Below are 19,773 nucleotides of genomic sequence, written 5' to 3'. Positions count from 1 at the left end.
ATGTGGGATCATCTGTTCAATGGACACGATACTGTTACCTATGATACAAATAGGACAAATTGAGTATTCCAGATGTGAGGTCTGGAAAATACCCTGCAAGCGAGTCTGAGTATTGTGGCCAAACTAAGATGTTATGCTGAATACTTATTTTCCATTACATATACAATCTGGGTCACAATAAAACTATTGTGAACTATCTCAGGGATCGGCCGCGGGCCTAAATTGTTTAATTTGTACATTAACAATTTGGTTTGTGTATCCAAATTCCTGAAATGTATTCTAAGTTACTACTTTATTTTATTGTGGGGAAGACATAACAAAAATAATGTAAGAGAGTAAAAATGTGACATGACTTAAATAAATTATATATAAATGCTAAAAAGTTTAACTTCACGATGTTCAATAGTGGAAGGAGAGATAGACCAACTGATGCCTCCATTAATGTAGATGGCATGGAAATAAATACAAAAGGAGAAAATACGTTTCTGTGTGTTATTCTTGATGAGAATTTGTGTTGGAAACCACATATACTGTATACAAAGGTAAAAATATCCAAAACGCTTGCTCTATCACACAAAGTAAAGCATGTATTGTATAATAACAATTGTATATGTTATCACTGTTTGTTCTACCTATAGCAATGAAATATGGGGACATGCTAACAAAACTTAGTACACTCAATCAATTTTTATTTTTGCAAAAAATAGTAATAAGTATAACTAGTAGAAGCCCATATAGAGAATCAACAAATCCGTTATTCCCACTGTCTAAATGGTTGAAATTTCATGAATAGGTAGTTTATTGTATGTTGTCAATTATGTTGAGGGTTCATAAAAACATTGCCAAATAACTTTCAGAAAAGATTTGTAAAAATAAAAAGTTAAATAAATGTTAAAAGGAAGTGATATTTAAAAGGAATAGAGGTTAAACAAATCAATTCAGAACCAATCTTATAAAACAGTGTGTCTCTGCAAAATGACTTAATTTATGGAACAATGTGGACAAAGAAACCAAAGAATCCAAATCAGAAATCCCATGTAAACAAACAATAAAGGCATGTACGTTGAAGAGGTATGCAAATTACTGTACGTCTGATTGTTATACCTTGAATTGCATTGTTATACCTTGTTATACCTGTGCATAAAAACAGCGACGACGGACGATGACAAGTCACCTGATGACTTGTTTAAAGAATAACGGAGTACTGTGTTGTACATCACATCAAGTACTATTGTAGTTCGGTGACAAACGCTTCCGCACTGTTGGAGCACTCAAATTTGACCATGTTAACGTTTTTGAAACAGCACGACGTATATGGCGTGAAAAAAATCTTTTTATCCGCCCCTGACAGATTTATATCGGTGCACACCGGACTTTTGGCCAAGCGCTCCAGTTTACGTCGCGAGTAGCCAATGAGCGCCCGGCGTTGCGTACCCTGTTGTGTAGCCGCTGGCTGGGCTGCTACGAGCGAGCCTAAGCAGCTAGTATGGCGGAGGACGACAGTTTACTCGAGTTGGAGGCGTTAGACAAACACTTACAGTCTCTCATAAGCTCACATTCGAGTGACGACTTGTTGGGGGACAGCAAAACGTTCTGTTCACGCTATTGCAAGGTAGGTGGGCATATACCGCGTCGTTGACATATTTGTTGTCGAAGGTATTAGCATGTATGTTAGCTTACTCCCCTCCCCCCGAAGTGGCTGGCTAGCTTTAGCCGCTACGTTTGAGAGCAGCAATGAGTCAGTGGCTTCTAAAACACAAACATGGTTTCGGAACGAATTTTAAAGTCCATACAGTAAAAACACAGTAAAAGATCTCAATCCAATTGCTATTCTGGCGATGTCTAACGATTATTTTTTTTTTTTTTTACAGCTAAGTTGTTATAATAACGCCTGGGCAAGCGATCACGATTTTACCAACAAACTTAGTCAAATGTTTACTGAGGTTTGTGCTTTGCACTCGACGACACCTTCACTGCACCCTTAGGTCCCAGTTCCAATTACCGGTTGGCGATGCTTTCTTAGACGCTGACCGATTAGACACATTTTGTAATCTGTCCAGATAATCAAATTAATCTAGGGATCGGAGTGAATCACTAGATTTGATTGTTAATGCGGTAAAATACAGTCGTCGTACCGAATTGGCTAAACCAGGACTTTATCTAAGTCGTCCCCAACGTTTATTGAGCCAAAACTTATTTCATATCAAATTTCATTTCACTATGTGGAGAAAATGTCACTCGAAACTAGAAGTGCATTGATTAATCAACAATTTGGCAAACAAATTAATCTTTATTTTCTGATAACGGATTCAATATTTAGAGACCTAACATTGTCCAACTCCCCATTTATTTAGTTGTCTCTTTAAACAGACTGATTATAATTGTGATAAATCAAAATGTTTGCAAGCATCTGCTTTTACTTTGGAAAACAATTATCAATTATACCCAATAGCTATTAGATGACCTTACGGACCGAACCAGTAATCATATAAAACGAATTAAAATAAAGGGTCATATTTATTTTCCCATTAAGGAAACTGCAATTAAATCAATGTCACCAAAACGAGACAGATAAATAGGTTATTAAGATAGTTGTTGCAGCCATACAAAAAAAAGAATGAACAAAAATGATCATATAAAATAATGTTTTGGGGTAGTAGTTATGGTTCCGTGCGTTTGTTTTGGCTGAGACACAAAACCTAAGAAAACCAAAATATTAACTGAAAACAGAATAGAAAATATTCAGAATGTTCCTGAAAGGTGATAGATTGTGGTGTCGCTGTTTTAAATCGCAGACATCAATGCCCACAACAGTGGTATTTAGAGGTACAATGGATTATAACAAAGTAATTCATTACCATATTCATCAGTATTTTTGATAACCAGATGATTTTTTTCTTATTTAGAATTAACTAAATGCTTTGAATTGTAGTTTCTCAACTCTAAATAAATATCCAGTTTCTGTAGTTGTCCATGAAAGTCACCTGCTTTGTGTTGTGGCAAAATAAAACATTTTCTTTTACTTTGGAAAACTATGACAAACATTTCTTGCCAATGTTCTAACATATTATGGCCCAAACTAGTAACCAGAGTCATGATATATTTTATTGGCTTGTTTACACAGTTTATTTATTTATTTTTGTAAGTACACACTTCTTGATACTGCTACCAACACAATTAGTGTTTCCCATCGTTGCCTAGCCGCTTTTATATATTTTTAATTTGTTTTTCCACATCATTCGCGCATTTGGGTCCCTGCACGTGCTTTCTTACAATGGGAAGTTCCACTGAAGGTTTTTTTTTTTCCCTTCCTCACCTTAGTCCTTCACTACATTCACTCACTCATTCCCGGAAGAAGAATCAGATGCACTTGGCAGGGGAAATCTAAGCAACATAGCTGTAGCTCCTGCTGAACGTTAGGCTCAGTGTCTCTCCAGTTTGCAAGAGAGCAATGATGTTCCATTTTGGAACATTTTGGATCATTTTGGTTCTGCTCAAGCATCAACGCCTGACTTCTACATCCTACGAGCTTTTGGACAACGGGCTGAAAAATGACAACCGCTTAACCAGCGACCTTCGCCTCATCCCTGATCCATAGATAACAGCAAATGCTTTGCATTCTACCTGGCAGACTGGAAGTGCTCCCAGGAGTTGTAGAGAACATAAACAAAGGCGGGGTAAACTCGGACAGCTGAGATCTAGGCTAAAGCTAACACTGCACCGGTTCTCTCTACCCAGCATCTTCCTGCTAATGTGCGGTCACTGGCAAGCAAGATTGTTGAGTTGCGGCTTTAGATCACACAACACAAGAACGTCATAGAATACAATGTCATGTTACTCACGGAAACATGGCTACACAGGGGAATATGCTATCGAACTAGGTGGATACTACTCCGTGATTCCGATAAAACAAAGAGTGGAGGACTGTGTACTTAGAACTCGATTATACTACTGGACCGGTACATATCAACAAATAGATTCTTGTTCATTGTTGTACTCAAAAGTTGTGAATGTTCTACAGTACAAATTCACTATTCTTGGTTGTCCTAAGTAATGTAGCGTGTTAAGAAATTTGACCCCTTTAAAGATAGATTGCACTTTTATTTGAATCCTTTTATGTTTGTGTATTGAATAAAAATACACAATGTCTTAGTTTGTGTGTATTTAAATAGACTATATTACTGTTGTAAATTTCAGTTGAATGACATGATTCATCACTGATTTGTTGTGATATTACATTTGTATTTCTATGTAATAAATTATAAGGTGATTGACTATTGTTTGCACCTGCTGTAAATTTTTAGAGCACACAAAGGTAAGAAGTTAGCAAAATGAACCTGCGGAGCTCTATAAAATGGCGCCAGTGACCCAGCAAGGTGGTGCCACAGGCCGATTGAGCCACTGTTAATTTTGGACCCTGTCAATGAATAATAATTTTCAGGCAAAACAAACACAATTGGAAAACTTCTTTGCAGCATTACCAGTATTATCTCTCATTGCAGATTAAGGTGCTATGGAGCCCTGGTTAGGAATCTTTTGACTAAATTGTTTTTTTCCTGTGTACATTTAGCTGGTAGAAGAGTACGCCTCTCGCTGGCAGGCACCACTTCATCGACTCAGGGTCCTCGAGGCGGCCCTGTGCTCCTTCACCCAGGCCTCATCTTCCTTCGTGTCAAGCTGTGATCACGTGCTTCACACGCTCAGTAGCTTGGCCTTGTAAGTATATGCATCCTCAAACGGTGCTTTTCTTTACATATAAACGTGAGTATTTTAATGGAAAATAACTATTAGTAGAACATTTTGTTGTTAACTGACCGCCTGGTTTAATTTGAACAAAGAACCGTTTGTTTAACATACATGAGAATTACAGTACTTGTGTAGCTAGAATTAGACAACCTTGACAGATAAGTGAATTCAACGCAGACATATTTAATTTATGGTTCTTGCCTCCCTTGTAATTAATTCTACTCTGCTGATTGTTAAGCAAGTTGAACAGAGGAATGTTTCTTGGCGTTTAGCACTGGCTTTCATTTTGTTGCAGTTCATTCTTTTGAATGAATAAGACTCTTCTCTCTTGTTGTCCTGTCCTTCACACCCTCTTACAAAACATCAGACTGCGCTTTTAAGACTTGTGTCTTTGAAGACTCAAATTAAAGAAACCCAAAAAAGACCATTTGTTTTACCGACCATATTATTTTACCGATCTCTCCAAAATCCTAAAAAAAAATCCACAACAGTTTGTTCCATTGTTCCGTGCAAAAGGCGTTGCACAGGAACCTCTTTGACAGTGCTCACTCGTCACAAATGGAAAATAAAAAGACAACAAAGACATAATGTGAAGGTGATTTGCTTTGCAGACACACCTGACCTGAGCTCACTTTTTAAGAGTTGTAAGTGGTAATCACAGATGTTAATTTTAACCACAAATAAAATGAAACCATCTGATTTAAATACAATAGCAGTGTTCCAGTAATATTACAATAGTATGTCAGTGTATGGCTAGGGTAGCAGGGTATTTTTCTTTTCTTTTTTATTTTTTTGTACAGCGTAAGGCTTTTTCACTGTTAGCAATTCTACCCTGTCGTGATTCATCCAAAATGTAGACATTCTTCATTTGACTGTTTCTGTACCCATCTGATTTTTCTTTCTTCACACAGGAGTGTTTTTGAGTTGCTGCTCTTCTTTGATGAGCAAGATTTCCAAAAAGAGGCTTTGAAACACTTTTCTGTTAAATTTCAGGTAAATTGTATTTACAGCCTTTGGATATTTCTGGCCAAAATTGAAACAAACACATTTCAAATAACTAAATGTTTGGTTTACTGTTGACGACAAAAAATAGTAAATAAGACAAGCAATGACCATTTCAGCGCTTACTTTCAGTTGTTTACTTCTCGACCCTCTACACAACTTAAAAGCCAGCACCTTTTGTTTGGGATTGTGATGTTTTGGCTGTGAAAGGTTTGGATTTTAGATTTCTTTTTATTTACTAAAAAAAAAAAGGATGGGATATAATGCGATATAAGCTGATTTTATTTTTTGTGCGCCATTTGTCCAAAACAGTCAAGTTTAGATGCTTTTTAACATAATAGAGACAGGGTGAGATCTCATACTTCAAAACCATTCAAGATTAGACAGCCGCAAGATTTTTTGTCCATGGACAGCTCAAGATCTATTTTCTTGTGGCTGTAGATTTTGACATTTGGTACACAAAAGTATGCGCTCACCTGGTCATGCTCTGCATGACACTGATAAAACACCGCCAAACATAGTGAGAACTTCAAAATAAACCATAACAAATAATATGACGACACAAATGCCTTGGCATGTTCATTTTGAAGTTGTAAAATAAATAAATGTGGATTGTCAAAACATGTAAAAATTGGTCATTCATAATTAGGTGTAAATGTTTTATTTGATCTTTCGTGTGTGTGTGTGTGTATATTTTTTTCACCCAGCAAAAACAATAATAATAATTATAATTTAGTTAACATTCGTAAGACGCGCCCATACTTTTGGCCTTTATTTTTGGGTGGGGAAGTGTGAATTATATTTGGGGAATTACGGTAATTCTGCTGTACCTTAACAGAAGAAATCCGTTGTTTTCATGATCGATAGATTTTTTTTTTATTGTAATTATTTTTATGTGATGGAAATGAAAGCTGAAATGTTGATCTCTTGTCTCCCATTTACCCTTCGTAAAACTCATCCATTCAGTGTACAGCCAAAAATAAAGATATAGGTATCACTGCTATTACTGTTCGATGGGTGAGTGTATACTGTATCTTGTTAGAATTTAAGTGTTTTGAATGTAAACGTAATCTTATTTTATCTCTGTTATCTTAACACTGCAACAATCTTGTTATAACACAATGTTGTCTTGCCTTTTTGTAGGAATGCCATTTTTCCCTTTTAAGGCATCAGAATGTCCACTTACTTCAGGTTGAGCCTTTGCTTCGAGCAGGGGGGGCTTGGGCCAGTACTACCTTAAAAGAAATACTCAGTGAATCCAGTTTACCTCAAATTGAAGGTAAATGATGTTTGTAGTCCAGTCATTACCTCAGTTTGCATTTCCCGTGTTTATTGAAGTCTTATTTTTCTGATAAAACGTGCACTCCGCAAATATTGTTAATTTTTTTTTTCATCGTGCGTTGCATGGCTTTGAGTCTCACTCATGTGAATACATTTTTACACATTTTACAAACATTGCTTGTGTACAAACAAGAAAAGCCTGTTAATAACTTACAGTTAATGATCTATACCCAAATGTGTTGATGTCAAAGAACTGGCATATACACATAACTTGGAAACGTCATTGTCTCAGTGGACAGGTACCTCAGCTCTGAGTTGCCAGTTTTCTTGGAGCTACGGGTCCGCTATCTTCTGTCCCGTGAGCGCGTCAGTGAGGCTTTAGCCCTGGCTAAGTGTTGTCTTTGCCATCCAACGGCAGGGAAGCACTTGTTCTTCCTCCAGGTCTACCTCACATGGCTTTACAAGACGCAATACAATCGGCTGCTTAAAGAGGTAGGTGGCAGGGTGGTGGGCGGTTGCTGTTATGTAATTGCCCCCCCCATTGCAGAAATACAGCCACATCAGGATATTCAGATTTTCTGACTTGTTCTTATATATACCAGTAAATAATTTTTGTCTCATAGCCCTAACCTGAAATGTTTTGTTTCAGGTTGTTGACTTCACTGGTAAAGATGCAGTGCACATCATCTGCAGTTTAGAATATGAGGAAACACATGAAATGCTGTTAGGTCTATGCCAGGTGTTCCTCTCCCAGCAACTTTGCAGGGGAGACATGTACTATTTATGGTGGGTAAATATCATTTTAATTAAAATTCCATTTTTTTACACGGCTTCCGGAAAGTGTCCACAGCACTTCAATTTTTCCACATTTTGCCATTTTAAAGTTTCACTCCAAATTGTATTAAATTAATCTCTTACCTCAAAAATCCCAACTGGCTTCGGGCAGTAGGCGGGGGGACACCCTGAACTAGTTGCCAGCTAATTGCAAGGCAAATAATTAAATTTACATATTTGTATACAGTCTTTGCGAAGCGCAATGAAGCTCAAAATTTGGCTTAGGTGCATCTTTTTTCCACTGCATCCCTAATGTTTCTATAGCTTCAAATTCAGTTGATTGGGCATGATTTGGAAAGGTATATACCTGTCTAGAAAGGTCCACCGGGTTGACCGTGCATGCTTGAGCACCAACACCAAGCATGAAGAACAAAGGAAATGTCTGTAGACCTGCGAGACATGATTGTCTTGACACACAAATTTGGGGAAGGATACAAGAAAAAAAAAAAAAACATTGCTTTGAAGGTCCCAATGAGAACAGTGGCCTCCATGATTTGTAAATTGAAGATGTTTGAAACCACCAGGACTCTTCCTAGAACTGGTAGGCCATCCAAACTGAGTGATCCGGGGCCTTATTCAGGCAGGTGACCAAGAACATGATGGCCACTCTGTCAGAGCTCCAGCATTCCTTTGTAGAAAGAGGAGAGCCTTCCATAAGGACAACCATCACTGCGGCAATCCACCAATAAGATCTGTATAATTGTGTGGCCTGGCGAAAGCCCCTCCTCAGTAGAAAGTATTGGGAAACCTGTCTGGAATTTGCCAAAAAGCACTTGAATGACTCCCAGACCATGAGAAACATAATTTTCTGGTCTGATGGGATGAAGATTGAACTCTTATGTGTAAATACCAGGTTTCGTATTAGAACGAAAACAGGCACCGCTCATACCAGGCCAATACCATCATCGTGGTGGCAGTATCACACAATCGGGATGTTTTTCAGCAGCAGGAACTGGCAGACTTGTCAGGATAGAAAGAAATATAAATGCAGAAATATACTGAGATACCATGGAAGAAAACCTGCACTTGAGCGATCTTGACCTCTGACTGGTGTGAAGGTTTGTTTTTCAATAGCACAACGACCCTAAGCACACAGCCAAGATCTCTAAGGATTGGCGTCACATCCATTCTGTGAATGTCATGAAGTTGCCCAGCCATAGCCCAGATTGAACATCTCTAGCGAAAAATGGCTGTGCACAAGATGTCTCGGAGCCAATTTGATGGAGTTTAGGAAATACTGCAAAGAAGAATGGGTAGACTTGCCTCAGGATAGATGTGCTAAACTTGTGCCATCATATTCAAAAAGATTTGAGGCTTTAATTGCTGCCACAGAAGGATCAAACAAGTATTTAGCAAAGGCTGTGTATACTTATGAAAGAGTGTGGTTTTGTATTTTCTTATTTTTAACAAATTGAAAAACTGTCAAACTTTTCACGTTGCCATAATGTATTGTTTCTCAAATTTTGAGATATGAGATTAATGCAGTTTGGAATGACAAAATGTGGATGAAATGAAGCGTTGTCAATGCCTTCGCAGTGCACTCTGTTAGAACGGTGTATAAACATTCCTTCCTTGTTCACTTTCATAGGGAGCTTGTTGTTGTATGGAGCAAACTTCACAACCGGCTGAATACTTCCAAACAGGCTTTTCTTGAGGAAAGCCGTCAGCTAATGCAGTCTGCCACTAATATCAACTCGGTCTTCCCGTTTGTCAGAGTTGTAATAGAAAAGGTAAGCATAGTACCAATCAAAATGTGATTTGGATACAAAAAAAAAAAAAAAAATACAAGTGAAATACTCATGCACCAAAATATTTTACAGCGCTTTATATTTCTGTCTTTTTAGCTGGGTGAAGACGGGGTCCAGTTTTGTGTGGAGCTTTGTGCAGATGCCTTGAAATCATGTCTCCCATGTGAACTTAACACTAAGTCGCTGCTGTATAAAACTATTGCTGGCCTCCTGCCCAACGATCTGGAAGTGTGCCGGGCGTGTGCACTACTAGTTTTCTTTTTGGAACGCACCGTGGAATCGTACAAGATGGTATATTTGTTGTATATGCTTCCAGACCAAGACTACCATGTCGAGCGCAGCCCCATCAGGAATCAAATCCGATTTGAAACTTTGCAGGTAAAGCACGGTCACTACAAAAAATATCTGTCCGAGCCTGGTGGATATGTTTTTATTTATGCCAATAATGAAATATAGCAGAAAAAATATACCAATTAACAATTTTACCTGTCGATTTATAAAATACATAAATTATAAAACCTTCATTTTCAGTCTTCATAGATTTTTTTTTTTTAAACCTTAAATTTACTTGGTTAAGTCCAATTTTCTGCAACCCTCTTTCAGTTTGTTCATTACATTTATTAAAACTTTTGACTAGTACTTTATGGGGTTGAGCTACAGCTCCATTCATCACAAACAATGCAAAGCATGAAATTGAATACAGCAGTTGTTCAGGTGACATTTAGGAGTACATGCTGTTTGACCAGATTTTTTAGCAACATAAATTTGTTGTTAAAGACAGAGATGGCAAATCCAGGCCCTGAATGTAAAAATACTGCAACAGGTGATTGTTAGATCCCCGGAGCTTGTTTGCCTTTCAGACCCACTTATGGCTAAAGCAGAACCCTGCTAAGGTTTTTACTTTCTGGACCTGGATTTGTCACTTTTGGTATTTCTCTCGCACGTCCTCATTTTCATTCTCTTATTTCACTCAGACGTCTTCATTTTCCCTCTCTTATTCCACTCACTCGGTTGCACTAGCAATCTTGCTTGTGCTTTCTATTTCCCCATATTCAAACATTTATCATACAAAAAGTAGAGTATAGGCATCCACACAAGCAGAACAGACGTTCAACTAAAAAGTGACAAAATACAGAGGAATCGATAATAGAGGAATGAGAAGATTGAAAAAGGTAATGACGTATCATACGAGATACAGCATTATATAGCTACATTAAAAACACTTTGTTTTCAATTTCATTGTTTTGTTGGCTTTTGATGGTCAGAGTAAGGTCTGAAATCGCTATGAATAGTGATGAAGCATGTCTTTCTTCTAAGAAATGTACATCTCGAATGTGACATTTGACAACTGTACCTGGAAGTACACATGACTTGGAAAGACGCCTAAAGACGGCATCATGTCACATGATTACCATAGCACTGTTTGCTGAGCTTTCGATACAGTGAATATACAAAAGAAACAATGCTGATTGTTGAGTATCCTATACGGAGTAAACAAATGTTCGGTACATGCCCACATAGCGGCCTACACCCCATAGTGAAATCTTTTGCAGTAGTCCGTGGCTTCCGGCTTCTGTAATCATCACCTTAATAAAGCTATATGCTATTGCGACCCACTACCTGTTAGGTCAATGATTGGGAAGCTATTTTCTTTTTATTGAAGTACTCGTGCCATGGCGAAATGCGCAAAAGCAACCCAGCTCTGCAGGGTTGGCGGTGGCACCAATCCTACCAAAGACATTGCCTGTTCTTTTCATATGAGTCATAGCTTGCTCATCCCTCAACTGACATTAGAAGGGCTATAATCAGTTAATCAGTCGGTATCCAGGTAATACACTAATGGATGATTGTATTGTTTATGTTGTTTGTTGGCAGGTCTTAAAGAAGGACCTTTACTTTGACCCAGAGTTTTGGAACCTCATCGCTTTGCGGACTAATTGTTTGAAATTGATGAATGAAAAAGTGGGTGATGCTTCCCTCGAAGAACTCATGGAGGAAACATGGGTCCCAAACTACTGTGCCACAGAGTTTTCTTTTGGATACAGCACAACAGCGGGAAATACTGATAATGGAAGATCAAAAACACCTATTCAGAATGATGGCAAACAAAAAGAAATTAGCTCTGGGGAGGCCCCCAAAAAATTCAAGTTGGGCCAAGCCAAAACAGGACTGAATAAGAGCAATGTTTTGAAAAAAAAGGCTAACCACAGGTCACGATATACAAAGGAAGCATCTTCTCAACCTTTGAGACGTTCATTTTGGCAGCTTGACAGGATGCATGACACAAGTTCTGGGCAGCTAAGGCGAGCTACCCGACTGTCTGAAAAAGATCCTCCTAAACGAAGAATTCAGAAACCCAAATGGCTACTGGAAGATTCTGATCATCTGCAAGACTCTAAACTTAGGAAACGTGGTTTGAGATATCGAAGGGTTCATCAGTCATCTGCCCTAAAAAGGTCTGAAAATGGGCAGCTCAAACACAGTACGCAGCCCAAGGTGCCCGAAAATTCATGTACCAGACATGAGAGAGGATTTCCACTCGACGCAGTTGAACCAGTGTCTTCTCCGCAATTAATTCTGGAGCTTTCACTACCAGACAATGAGCTGATGGGAACCTTCACCGAGGACTGTCACAGACAGAAAGGCTGTCCTCCGATGCTCTTTTATAAACCAACACTAAAGCTTCCTGACTCCTCCCATCCTGTGAAGGTGCTTCATGGAAAAGAGGTCATCCTTAGAGCAAGAGATGAAACTATGCTTGTACAGCTCTTGCACTGTTATGCTCGCAGGCCCAAAGGAAAGGGTAACGGGTCAAATATTCATGGGTCCGTATCAACAATCACACGCTCTTCTGCGCATGGGAGTCCCCCCAAAGAACCACAAAGAGCGCTTTGTGAGAAACCTAATGCTGAGACAAGTGTTGTTTTGAGCTCGAAGGCTGCAGTCGTAACTGAACATCCAGGACCCTTAAGCCCAGTTCTCCAGTCATCAGCAAACAAACTTCTAGAAAATGCAGGGAATAGTAAAGTGGTCTCTTCTGCTAAATTAATTGTGTCAAAAGGAACAAAATCTCACATTTTAGAAAAAACTGCTCACTCTCCTAACACAGTTAAATTCCCAGAACATAATGATGAACCTTCTGCTGAGATGGTGACTTTTGCTTCACAAAGCCCCACAGTGGGGAAGGTCACTCAACGGCCAACCACAGCTTCCACTGAGTTTTCTCAGACCTGTAATGCACAAAGCACACAAAAAGAAGATACTGATTACACTTTGACGGTGTCCAGTATGCCACCTTTTCAAATTTATGACTCTCTGTCTCACAAGCCTCTTGAAAATGGACAAGCTCTGGTAAACATGGATGAAGAACAAAAACCAATGCCTTTTTTCCCTCTTTCTGAAAATGACCGCACATGTACGGACAAGGCCAAAGATGTTACTGAGCAGATACAATACGAACCTTCTAACCATTGCGATGAAATTTCACGCTCTGTAAAGGAGATGGTCACTCAGCATCCTCCTGTTGAACTTCCTCAAGACGTGGAAAATGTCAAACAGTCGACTCACACTGACTCCAAGGAATCAGCGCTTCAAAATAAAACAAATGTCGTAAATGCCTCCACTCACATAGTGCCAGAACCGTCAAGCCCCGCTAATATGCAAGTAAACATTCAAAGAAGATCAGCTGAGGAAGACGATGTTGACGACTTTGAGGATGACGAAACAATCGAAACAGAGGAATCCAAGTTGGAGTATCGCTGTACTTTTTGTCAAAAAGATTTTAAGGGTAGACGTGTAGTAATACACGCGATGTTCCACTTCCGCAAGGATGAGTGCATGTTTTGTGGGACCATGTTTAAAGATGACCTTCTGGCCATGATGCACTTATCTGATCATATTGAGAAACTCAAAAAAAGCAAGGAGTTAGCAAGTAACAAAGCACAACAACCTGCTGTTTCAGAGACCAAAGATTTTTCCCAACCCAAGACGACCGTCAAAGAACATGTTCCCGAGAGGCCGTCTGGCCATCACATCAGTAGGAGGCTTAGGAGGTCCTCTGTTTGCAGTAAATCTGTAAGCCACCCAGAAGCGCACACATTAGAATCGAGAAATTTGCGATCAAATGACAAGTTTGTCGAAAGTCATTTCGTACCAGAACGCACACAAAAAGAGTGCGGTGACAGGAAAATCACAGATCACAAGGTCAATGGACTAATTGGCAAAAGGAATCAATTTGACCAAAAGAAACAGACCAAGTCAAAAGCTGAAAACGAGCAAACACTTCCGAAACACGCTGCCAAAGACAAAGCAGGCGACCGAAAGATGAATCACCACCTGCCAAAATCTTGTGAGAGATTTGCATCATCGGTTCAGAAGAGGAAACGTGCTGAATGTTTTAAGGATAGTAAAATTAAAGATAGGAAGAAGGTTACTCGGGAGAAAAGAGCAGAGCCTGTAGAGAAAGTTAACTGTCCAGCAGAGGGATGCACTTGGTCTACAGACCTCTCCAAAAGCCGTGTTTCTCTCCTCTACCATGCTCTGGAGAATCACTATGGTGACATCAAACCTTTAGAGCTGTCATTAAAAGTGGCAGACAACAAATGCAGTATTTGCATGCGGGTTTTATGGAGTTTTGAACATTTTCAACATCATGTGGAAAGGCACCGACTAAGTCCTCGCCATCCATGCCTTCATTTGGGTTGCGCAGCTAGATTCAAAACCGGAAATGAAATGAGACGCCACGCCAGAAAACACAGTCCACTGCAGGCAGTGTGCTGCTTACCTGGTTGTTCCAAATTATTTATTTGTCTCTGGGCACTGAACCTTCACGAAAGAGAGCATTATGCTTTCAAACCCACCAAGCCGGTAACGACTGCGGATGAGCAGGCTGATGCTAAAACTAACTGCTTGCAAGTAGAAGCTGTAACTTCTGCTATAGAAGGGACTTTGCGCCAGTCAACCCGTAAATTAAGGGGCCCTTCCTCACATGACACCGTTGCAAAAGCTGTCAGTGTTCCTCCTCCCAAAGCTAAAACATCCGTGGTGAAAGATGAACTGAAAACGAGAAGTGTGTCCAAGCATTCGAACGTTTTGAAGAATCTCTCCAACAAGGACACCGCTGCACAGTCCAGTAATCATAGATTAAACATGAGGTTAAGAAAACGGCAAACATCAAACACTAATTTGGTGGCGACAAAAAGTCGGGAATTGCCCTTCTTTCGACGCAGGAATCAATTGAGGAACGCATTCAAGAAAAAGCAGCTCGATGTCAACCAAACTCACATGGTCCGTAGACAAAGAGGCCGTCCACGCAAGACAAAAAAAACAACGCGTGACGAAAACACCTCCAACAGTCAAAGTGACACCTCAGACACTCTAGGGACAACAGAGTCTCCAACGGTTAGCAACAAGTTAGAAAAGAAAGAAAAGCACAATCAAGTCAGCAACGCTGGAACGATGACTGAAATGTTACACCAGAAATCAAAGTCCAAAACAGATGCGAGTGGGAGCACAAGAGGCAGTTGCACGGAACAAAAGAAGTCCCTAGGCAAAGGCTCCTCTCTAACTGTGGCAGCACGGAGTTCTATTGTGCACGCACTCAAGTTAAGAGTTCTTAATTTGAGAAAGCGCCGCGCTTCAAAGGAAAGTGAGTCTTTAGGAGCAAGTGGGGGAAAAAAGGGAAGAGTTTCACTGAGAAAAAGTCCCCGCTTCGGGTCAGAACTGCAAACAGATTCAAGGCAGCCAGCAAGGTCGACATTAATTGAAGTCGCCCAGAAGTCCGGTGACGAAGAGGTACCAGAAACTCATTCTTCCAAAGGTGGCTCTGCTGCTTGTGTTCCTGCTATCACCGCAATGAACATGAAGAAGACGCGAACAAAAAAGAAATCAGAAAAGGCACTTCATTTGAAGGCTGATGGTAAAAAGCCTATTGATGTTACAATCTGCCCTGAATTCGACAAAAAGTCCAAGGAAGGACTTCAAATTGTGACAAGTGATGGCACAACTTCAACTACGTGCAATTTCAATAGGGAATCAAAGGAAGCAGCTTCAGATGTGACAAGTGAAGGCCCTAGTTCTGTTTTGTCTAATTTGAAAACAAACGCCAAGGAAGAGCCTCTAAATGAGAGTAGCGATACTTGTAGTTCCATCACATCCAGTTTGCATCAGATGTCAACAGAAGAACCTTCAGATGTGACCAATGAAGTCTCCAGTTCCATAACAGCCTATTTGAGGAAGAAATCTATGGAAGAACCCTCAGATATGACCAAAAATTGCTCCAGTTCCACCATGTCCAATTTGAAGATGATGTCCAAGGAAGAACCTTCGAATCTGACCAGCGATTCCCGCCCCACCACGTCAAATGGGAACATGAAGTCAAAGAAAAAGAGTTCAAACGTGACTAGTGATGGCTCGGGTTGCATCGCGTCCCATTTGCATCGGGAGTCAAAGGAAGAACATTCAGACGTGTCTCGAAATGAATCCGTTTCAGTGACGTCCAATTTGAGGAGACAGTCAAGGGAAACCCTTTCAAATGTGAATAATGATGGCTCCGGTGCAGTCACGTCCATTTCAAAGACAAAGTCAAAGAAGAAAACTTCAAATTTGACAAGCGATGGCTCCAGTGCAGTCCCTTCCAATTTGAAGAGAAAGTCACAGAAAACCCCTTCGAACGTGACGAGTAACGGCTCCAGTTCAACCACGTCAACTGTTGGCGCTGAACTTACGGCACGTGAACCTACTTCAAAGTCAAAGGACGTGCAGGTTTGCAGAAGCGACGCTACCGGGGGAAATAAAGAAGGTGAAATAAAGACTAGCAAGAAAAGACCACATCCAGACCAAAGTCCCGCTAAATTAGCAACTGAAGCTTCAAATGGCAGCGGAGCGAATGGCGAACAAGCGGACGACTGCGCTGGGGCGCAGGCGCCCGTAAACCAAACACCCGAGTGTGCCAAAGGCAAGCCTGGCCACGCGCTGCAAACGAATTCCACAAACGAGTCCAGCGGATCTACATTGTGCATGGATACTCTGGCCGCGTACGGAAAGAAGCACATGCGGGCGCCCCCAACGGCGTACCTTGATGAGCGCTTCACCACCATGCCCAAAAGAAGGAAGGAGTTTGAGGTGTTCACCTGGTGTCAGGAGGCTCTCGTCAATGTTGCTCCACAGAGACGACGGTGCGCCAATTGCTTCGCGACCTTCACCACTGGGGAAGAGCTGCAGAGTCACCTCCGCCTCCAGCGCTGCTCCAACCGCTTCGGCTTCGACTCTGATGACGAGGGTTAGTCGAGACCGTTTCAGAATGTTTGTAAACAATGGGGGCCGGGCTACTTCCGGGTGACAAAGGAGTGAGTGGCTACCGTTCACTTGAGTCGAAAGGATGGTTTCTTTGGCGCGACCTTTTTTTTCCTCTTTCTCCAGAGAGGGGGCAAAAACAAGGAGCTTTGACAGGTGATGCTGTTGCGTGCCTTACACCGAAAAGATGTCTCTGAATGACTTCTTTTTTCAAAAGAAGTCTCGACGTGACCTCTTTTCACCTGTGAAACCCTTTGAGACTTTGGTGATTCAGGGCTCTACAAATAAAAATCGATTGATTGAAAAGCACAGTCTATTGTATAATCTGCGTAAGATGAACAAAGACAAGCGACAGTCAGTCGTATATTATATATTGTAAAAATGAACCTTCAATGTTGCTGTAGAGCAAGCGTTCAATGAGTGGTTCTCGCCAGACAGCCCTGCAAGGCCTTGCTATACTGAGAATCAAGCGGCTGCCGATGGTCCCAAAAGGTTTTTGAACAACAATTGATTTGTGTTCAAGACTGCCATTTTTCATTAGGCTTGATCTGTAATCCACATCGAACAATCCCCACTGTTGTGGCCCTTGAAGACGAGGGGATGGAGTAGGAGAAGTAGTCAGGTCTTGTTTTTGTCTACAACATCATAACGCAACATGCCAACACCAATGCAATGGCCTCACCAGGCTTTTATTTTTAAAATTGTTCCTTTTAGCTTGACACTTCCAAGTCTCCGGTAGCTGCTGACGTGAGGACGACACGTACATTACATTCAAATGCTATCAGACGTTTAAAACACACATAGAATAAAGGTCCATAAATGCATTAAATAGTAATAACTGTAGTAATTATAATAATAGTAATAATGATTGTTAATGTGGTATTGAATCAAAAGTTGCTTCCGTTTCCTGGGTTAAATGGGCAAAAAAAAAAGCTCCACAAATTAGAAAATTGCTCCTCAAATCAAGTGAATGATTGACAAAACTGCCCTTTAAAAAAAAAAAACAAGCCTTGCAATAACATAAAATGCTGTCAGGGTCTTCCTGAGTCGTATCTTATAAAACTCACAACAAATCGATGTAACGCAAGCTTCATTTTTTTTTTTTTTTAAGTTTGCGTTACCGAAAAGATCCAGAGATTGTATTGTCACGTGTACGAGGATGGAGTCAGACGTTGGTTCAGTCTGCCCGCTTCTTTTACTGAAAACGATGCCGTAACAACCTCAGCTAACGAGCTACTGTTAGCTGCAACGGGCAATTGATGCTAAAAGCCACCTGGCATCCCCCTCCTCTTGCTGTAGGACGCACCCATACTTTTGGCCTTCATTTTGGGGAAAAAAAAGTGTCTTATATTTGGGGAATTACGGTATACGTATATATTTGTGTGTGTGTGTGTGTGTGTGTGTATGTCCAAACACACACACATAACCCATAACACATAGCAAGCGCTTCAGCTGTTATTAAATAGTCATTCAGACACCCGACCAAAGCCGTCTCCAGTCGGGCGGCTCGGCGCCGCAGTCAATCGTTCAACAGTTCAACGGGACTCGAGTTCAAATCCACCTCGATTCGGCCTTCCCGTGTGGAGTTTTCATGTTCTCCCCGAGCCCGCATGAGTTCTCTCCGGTTAATCCCGGCTTCCTTCCACAATCCAAAGACATGCATGGCAAGTTTATTGGACATGTTAATTGTCCTTAGGTCGGTGCCCTGCATTTGTCCGCCGCCCACTGCCTTAAGTCAGCTGGGATAGCCACCAGCAAGCCTGCGACCATTTGAGGATAAGCGGCTCTAGAAAATGGAGGGATGGGTGATCTAGAGTCTCTCTCTCGCTATTGTGGCTAAACTAAAGCAGTCATTTGTATTGTTTGCGTTGCAGGGAACAGTTGAATTGACTGGACTTGAATCCAAGTGAGTGGACCTTGTGGATGCTGAACTGACTGGCCTGCGGAACCTGTCTAGAACTGTGTGTGGATCAAGGTCCAGCGGCTCTCTTCGGGGCTTCATAATGTATGGACATGTGACGTACATACTAAAAGCGCCAAAATGGTGATACTTGCGAATAAAGCCTGGGCGCTAGCCGTTCTACAGAAAGCCAGACAGTTATTGCTGAATGGTTTGTACTGAAGTGCCTGCCCCGGATCCGCAGTTTCCCGCGTCACCCAGAGTCGGAACCGCACCCTTGACAACGTGGGCACATCTGCTGCAAGGATAACCTTTCTCCATCAGTAAGCCATAAAGAAGATGCTTCGTTTGCATTTTGCACTCTCCGCGTCATGTAACTAACGTCAAACAATGAAATGTAGTTTGAATTTTGAACCCCCCTCGTGCTCTCATGTTGGTGCTGCCAGTAGGGGTCACCGTACCCTCTAATTTCTCAAGTTACCGCTGTCTGTCTTTGCCTAACTTCAAGTTGTTTTCCTTTGCTTCATTGGCAGGTTAGTTCTGAAATTGTACGCGATTTGTCAGTGAACGGGCCTCTTTGCGCTCGAAACACATTACCCTGTTGTCTTTTGGGCATCCTTCAACATACCACAGGTTTAACTGCAACGGGTCCTATTTATTTTTTTATATTGTAAATATTAGATGAGTTTCAATTGCTTATGTCAGCGTTTGCTGATGTTAAGTTTATAACTGTCTTTGGACAAAAATAAAACGTATTTCACGCTATGGATTTTCTTTCTATTACAAGCAGACTTTTGTTCTCTTTCGTAACTGAAAGGTTATTTAAATGAGCCTGCGCGGCCAAGTGTAGCCTGGGGCTCACGGTCTGCATGTCTCTGCGAGTCTGTTTTGGCTTGTATAATTACACAAATATTAGCACAGGAAGATTAAAACATTTTTACAAACAATGTCCAGACATTTGTCAGTAGA

At 40.8% G+C, this 19,773-nt stretch overlaps 1 protein-coding gene across 3 annotated transcripts; it reads left to right on the top strand.

Moving 5' to 3' along the window:
* Positions 1-1,451: 1,451 nt before the first annotated feature.
* On the top strand, positions 1,452-19,569 carry LOC148427942 (zinc finger protein 654-like). Of its 3 annotated transcripts, XM_088408466.1 has the most exons (10): positions 1,452-1,612; positions 4,571-4,716; positions 5,658-5,739; positions 6,892-7,027; positions 7,322-7,521; positions 7,679-7,815; positions 9,452-9,593; positions 9,708-9,989; positions 11,487-16,890; positions 18,779-19,569. In XM_088408466.1, the coding sequence occupies exons 1-10, from the start codon at positions 1,487-1,489 to the stop codon at positions 18,787-18,789; spliced, it is 6,666 nt and encodes a 2,221-aa protein (XP_088264592.1). In that variant the 5' UTR covers positions 1,452-1,486; the 3' UTR covers positions 18,790-19,569. The 3 variants fall into 3 exon arrangements, with proteins under 3 accessions (XP_088264592.1, XP_088264593.1, XP_088264594.1); XM_088408467.1 differs by lacking the exon at positions 18,779-19,569 and having other exon boundaries at positions 11,487-16,895; XM_088408468.1 differs by lacking the exons at positions 11,487-16,890; positions 18,779-19,569 and having other exon boundaries at positions 9,708-10,707.
* Positions 19,570-19,773: the final 204 nt, after the last annotated feature.

Source organism: Hippichthys cyanospilos, chromosome 2, assembly GCF_059441005.1.
Source record: "Hippichthys cyanospilos isolate Australia breed blue-spotted pipefish chromosome 2, RoL_Hcya_1.0, whole genome shotgun sequence".
NCBI classification, from domain to species: Eukaryota; Metazoa; Chordata; class Actinopteri; order Syngnathiformes; family Syngnathidae; genus Hippichthys; species Hippichthys cyanospilos.
This window is presented reverse-complemented; position numbering and strand designations above follow the sequence as displayed.

What these genes read in the sequence shown, in the direction of transcription:
- LOC148427942 (XM_088408466.1), top strand. Translation starts at nt 1,487, where the DNA reads ATGGCGGAGGACGACAGTTTACTCGAGTTGGAGGCGTTAGACAAACAC. An exon ending in TCTGTTCACGCTATTGCAAG is followed by an intron (nt 1,613 to 4,570) that starts GTAGGTGGGCAT and finishes GTGTACATTTAG; the next exon opens with CTGGTAGAAGAGTACGCCTC. An exon ending in TCCGATTTGAAACTTTGCAG is followed by an intron (nt 9,990 to 11,486) that starts GTAAAGCACGGT and finishes GTTTGTTGGCAG; the next exon opens with GTCTTAAAGAAGGACCTTTA.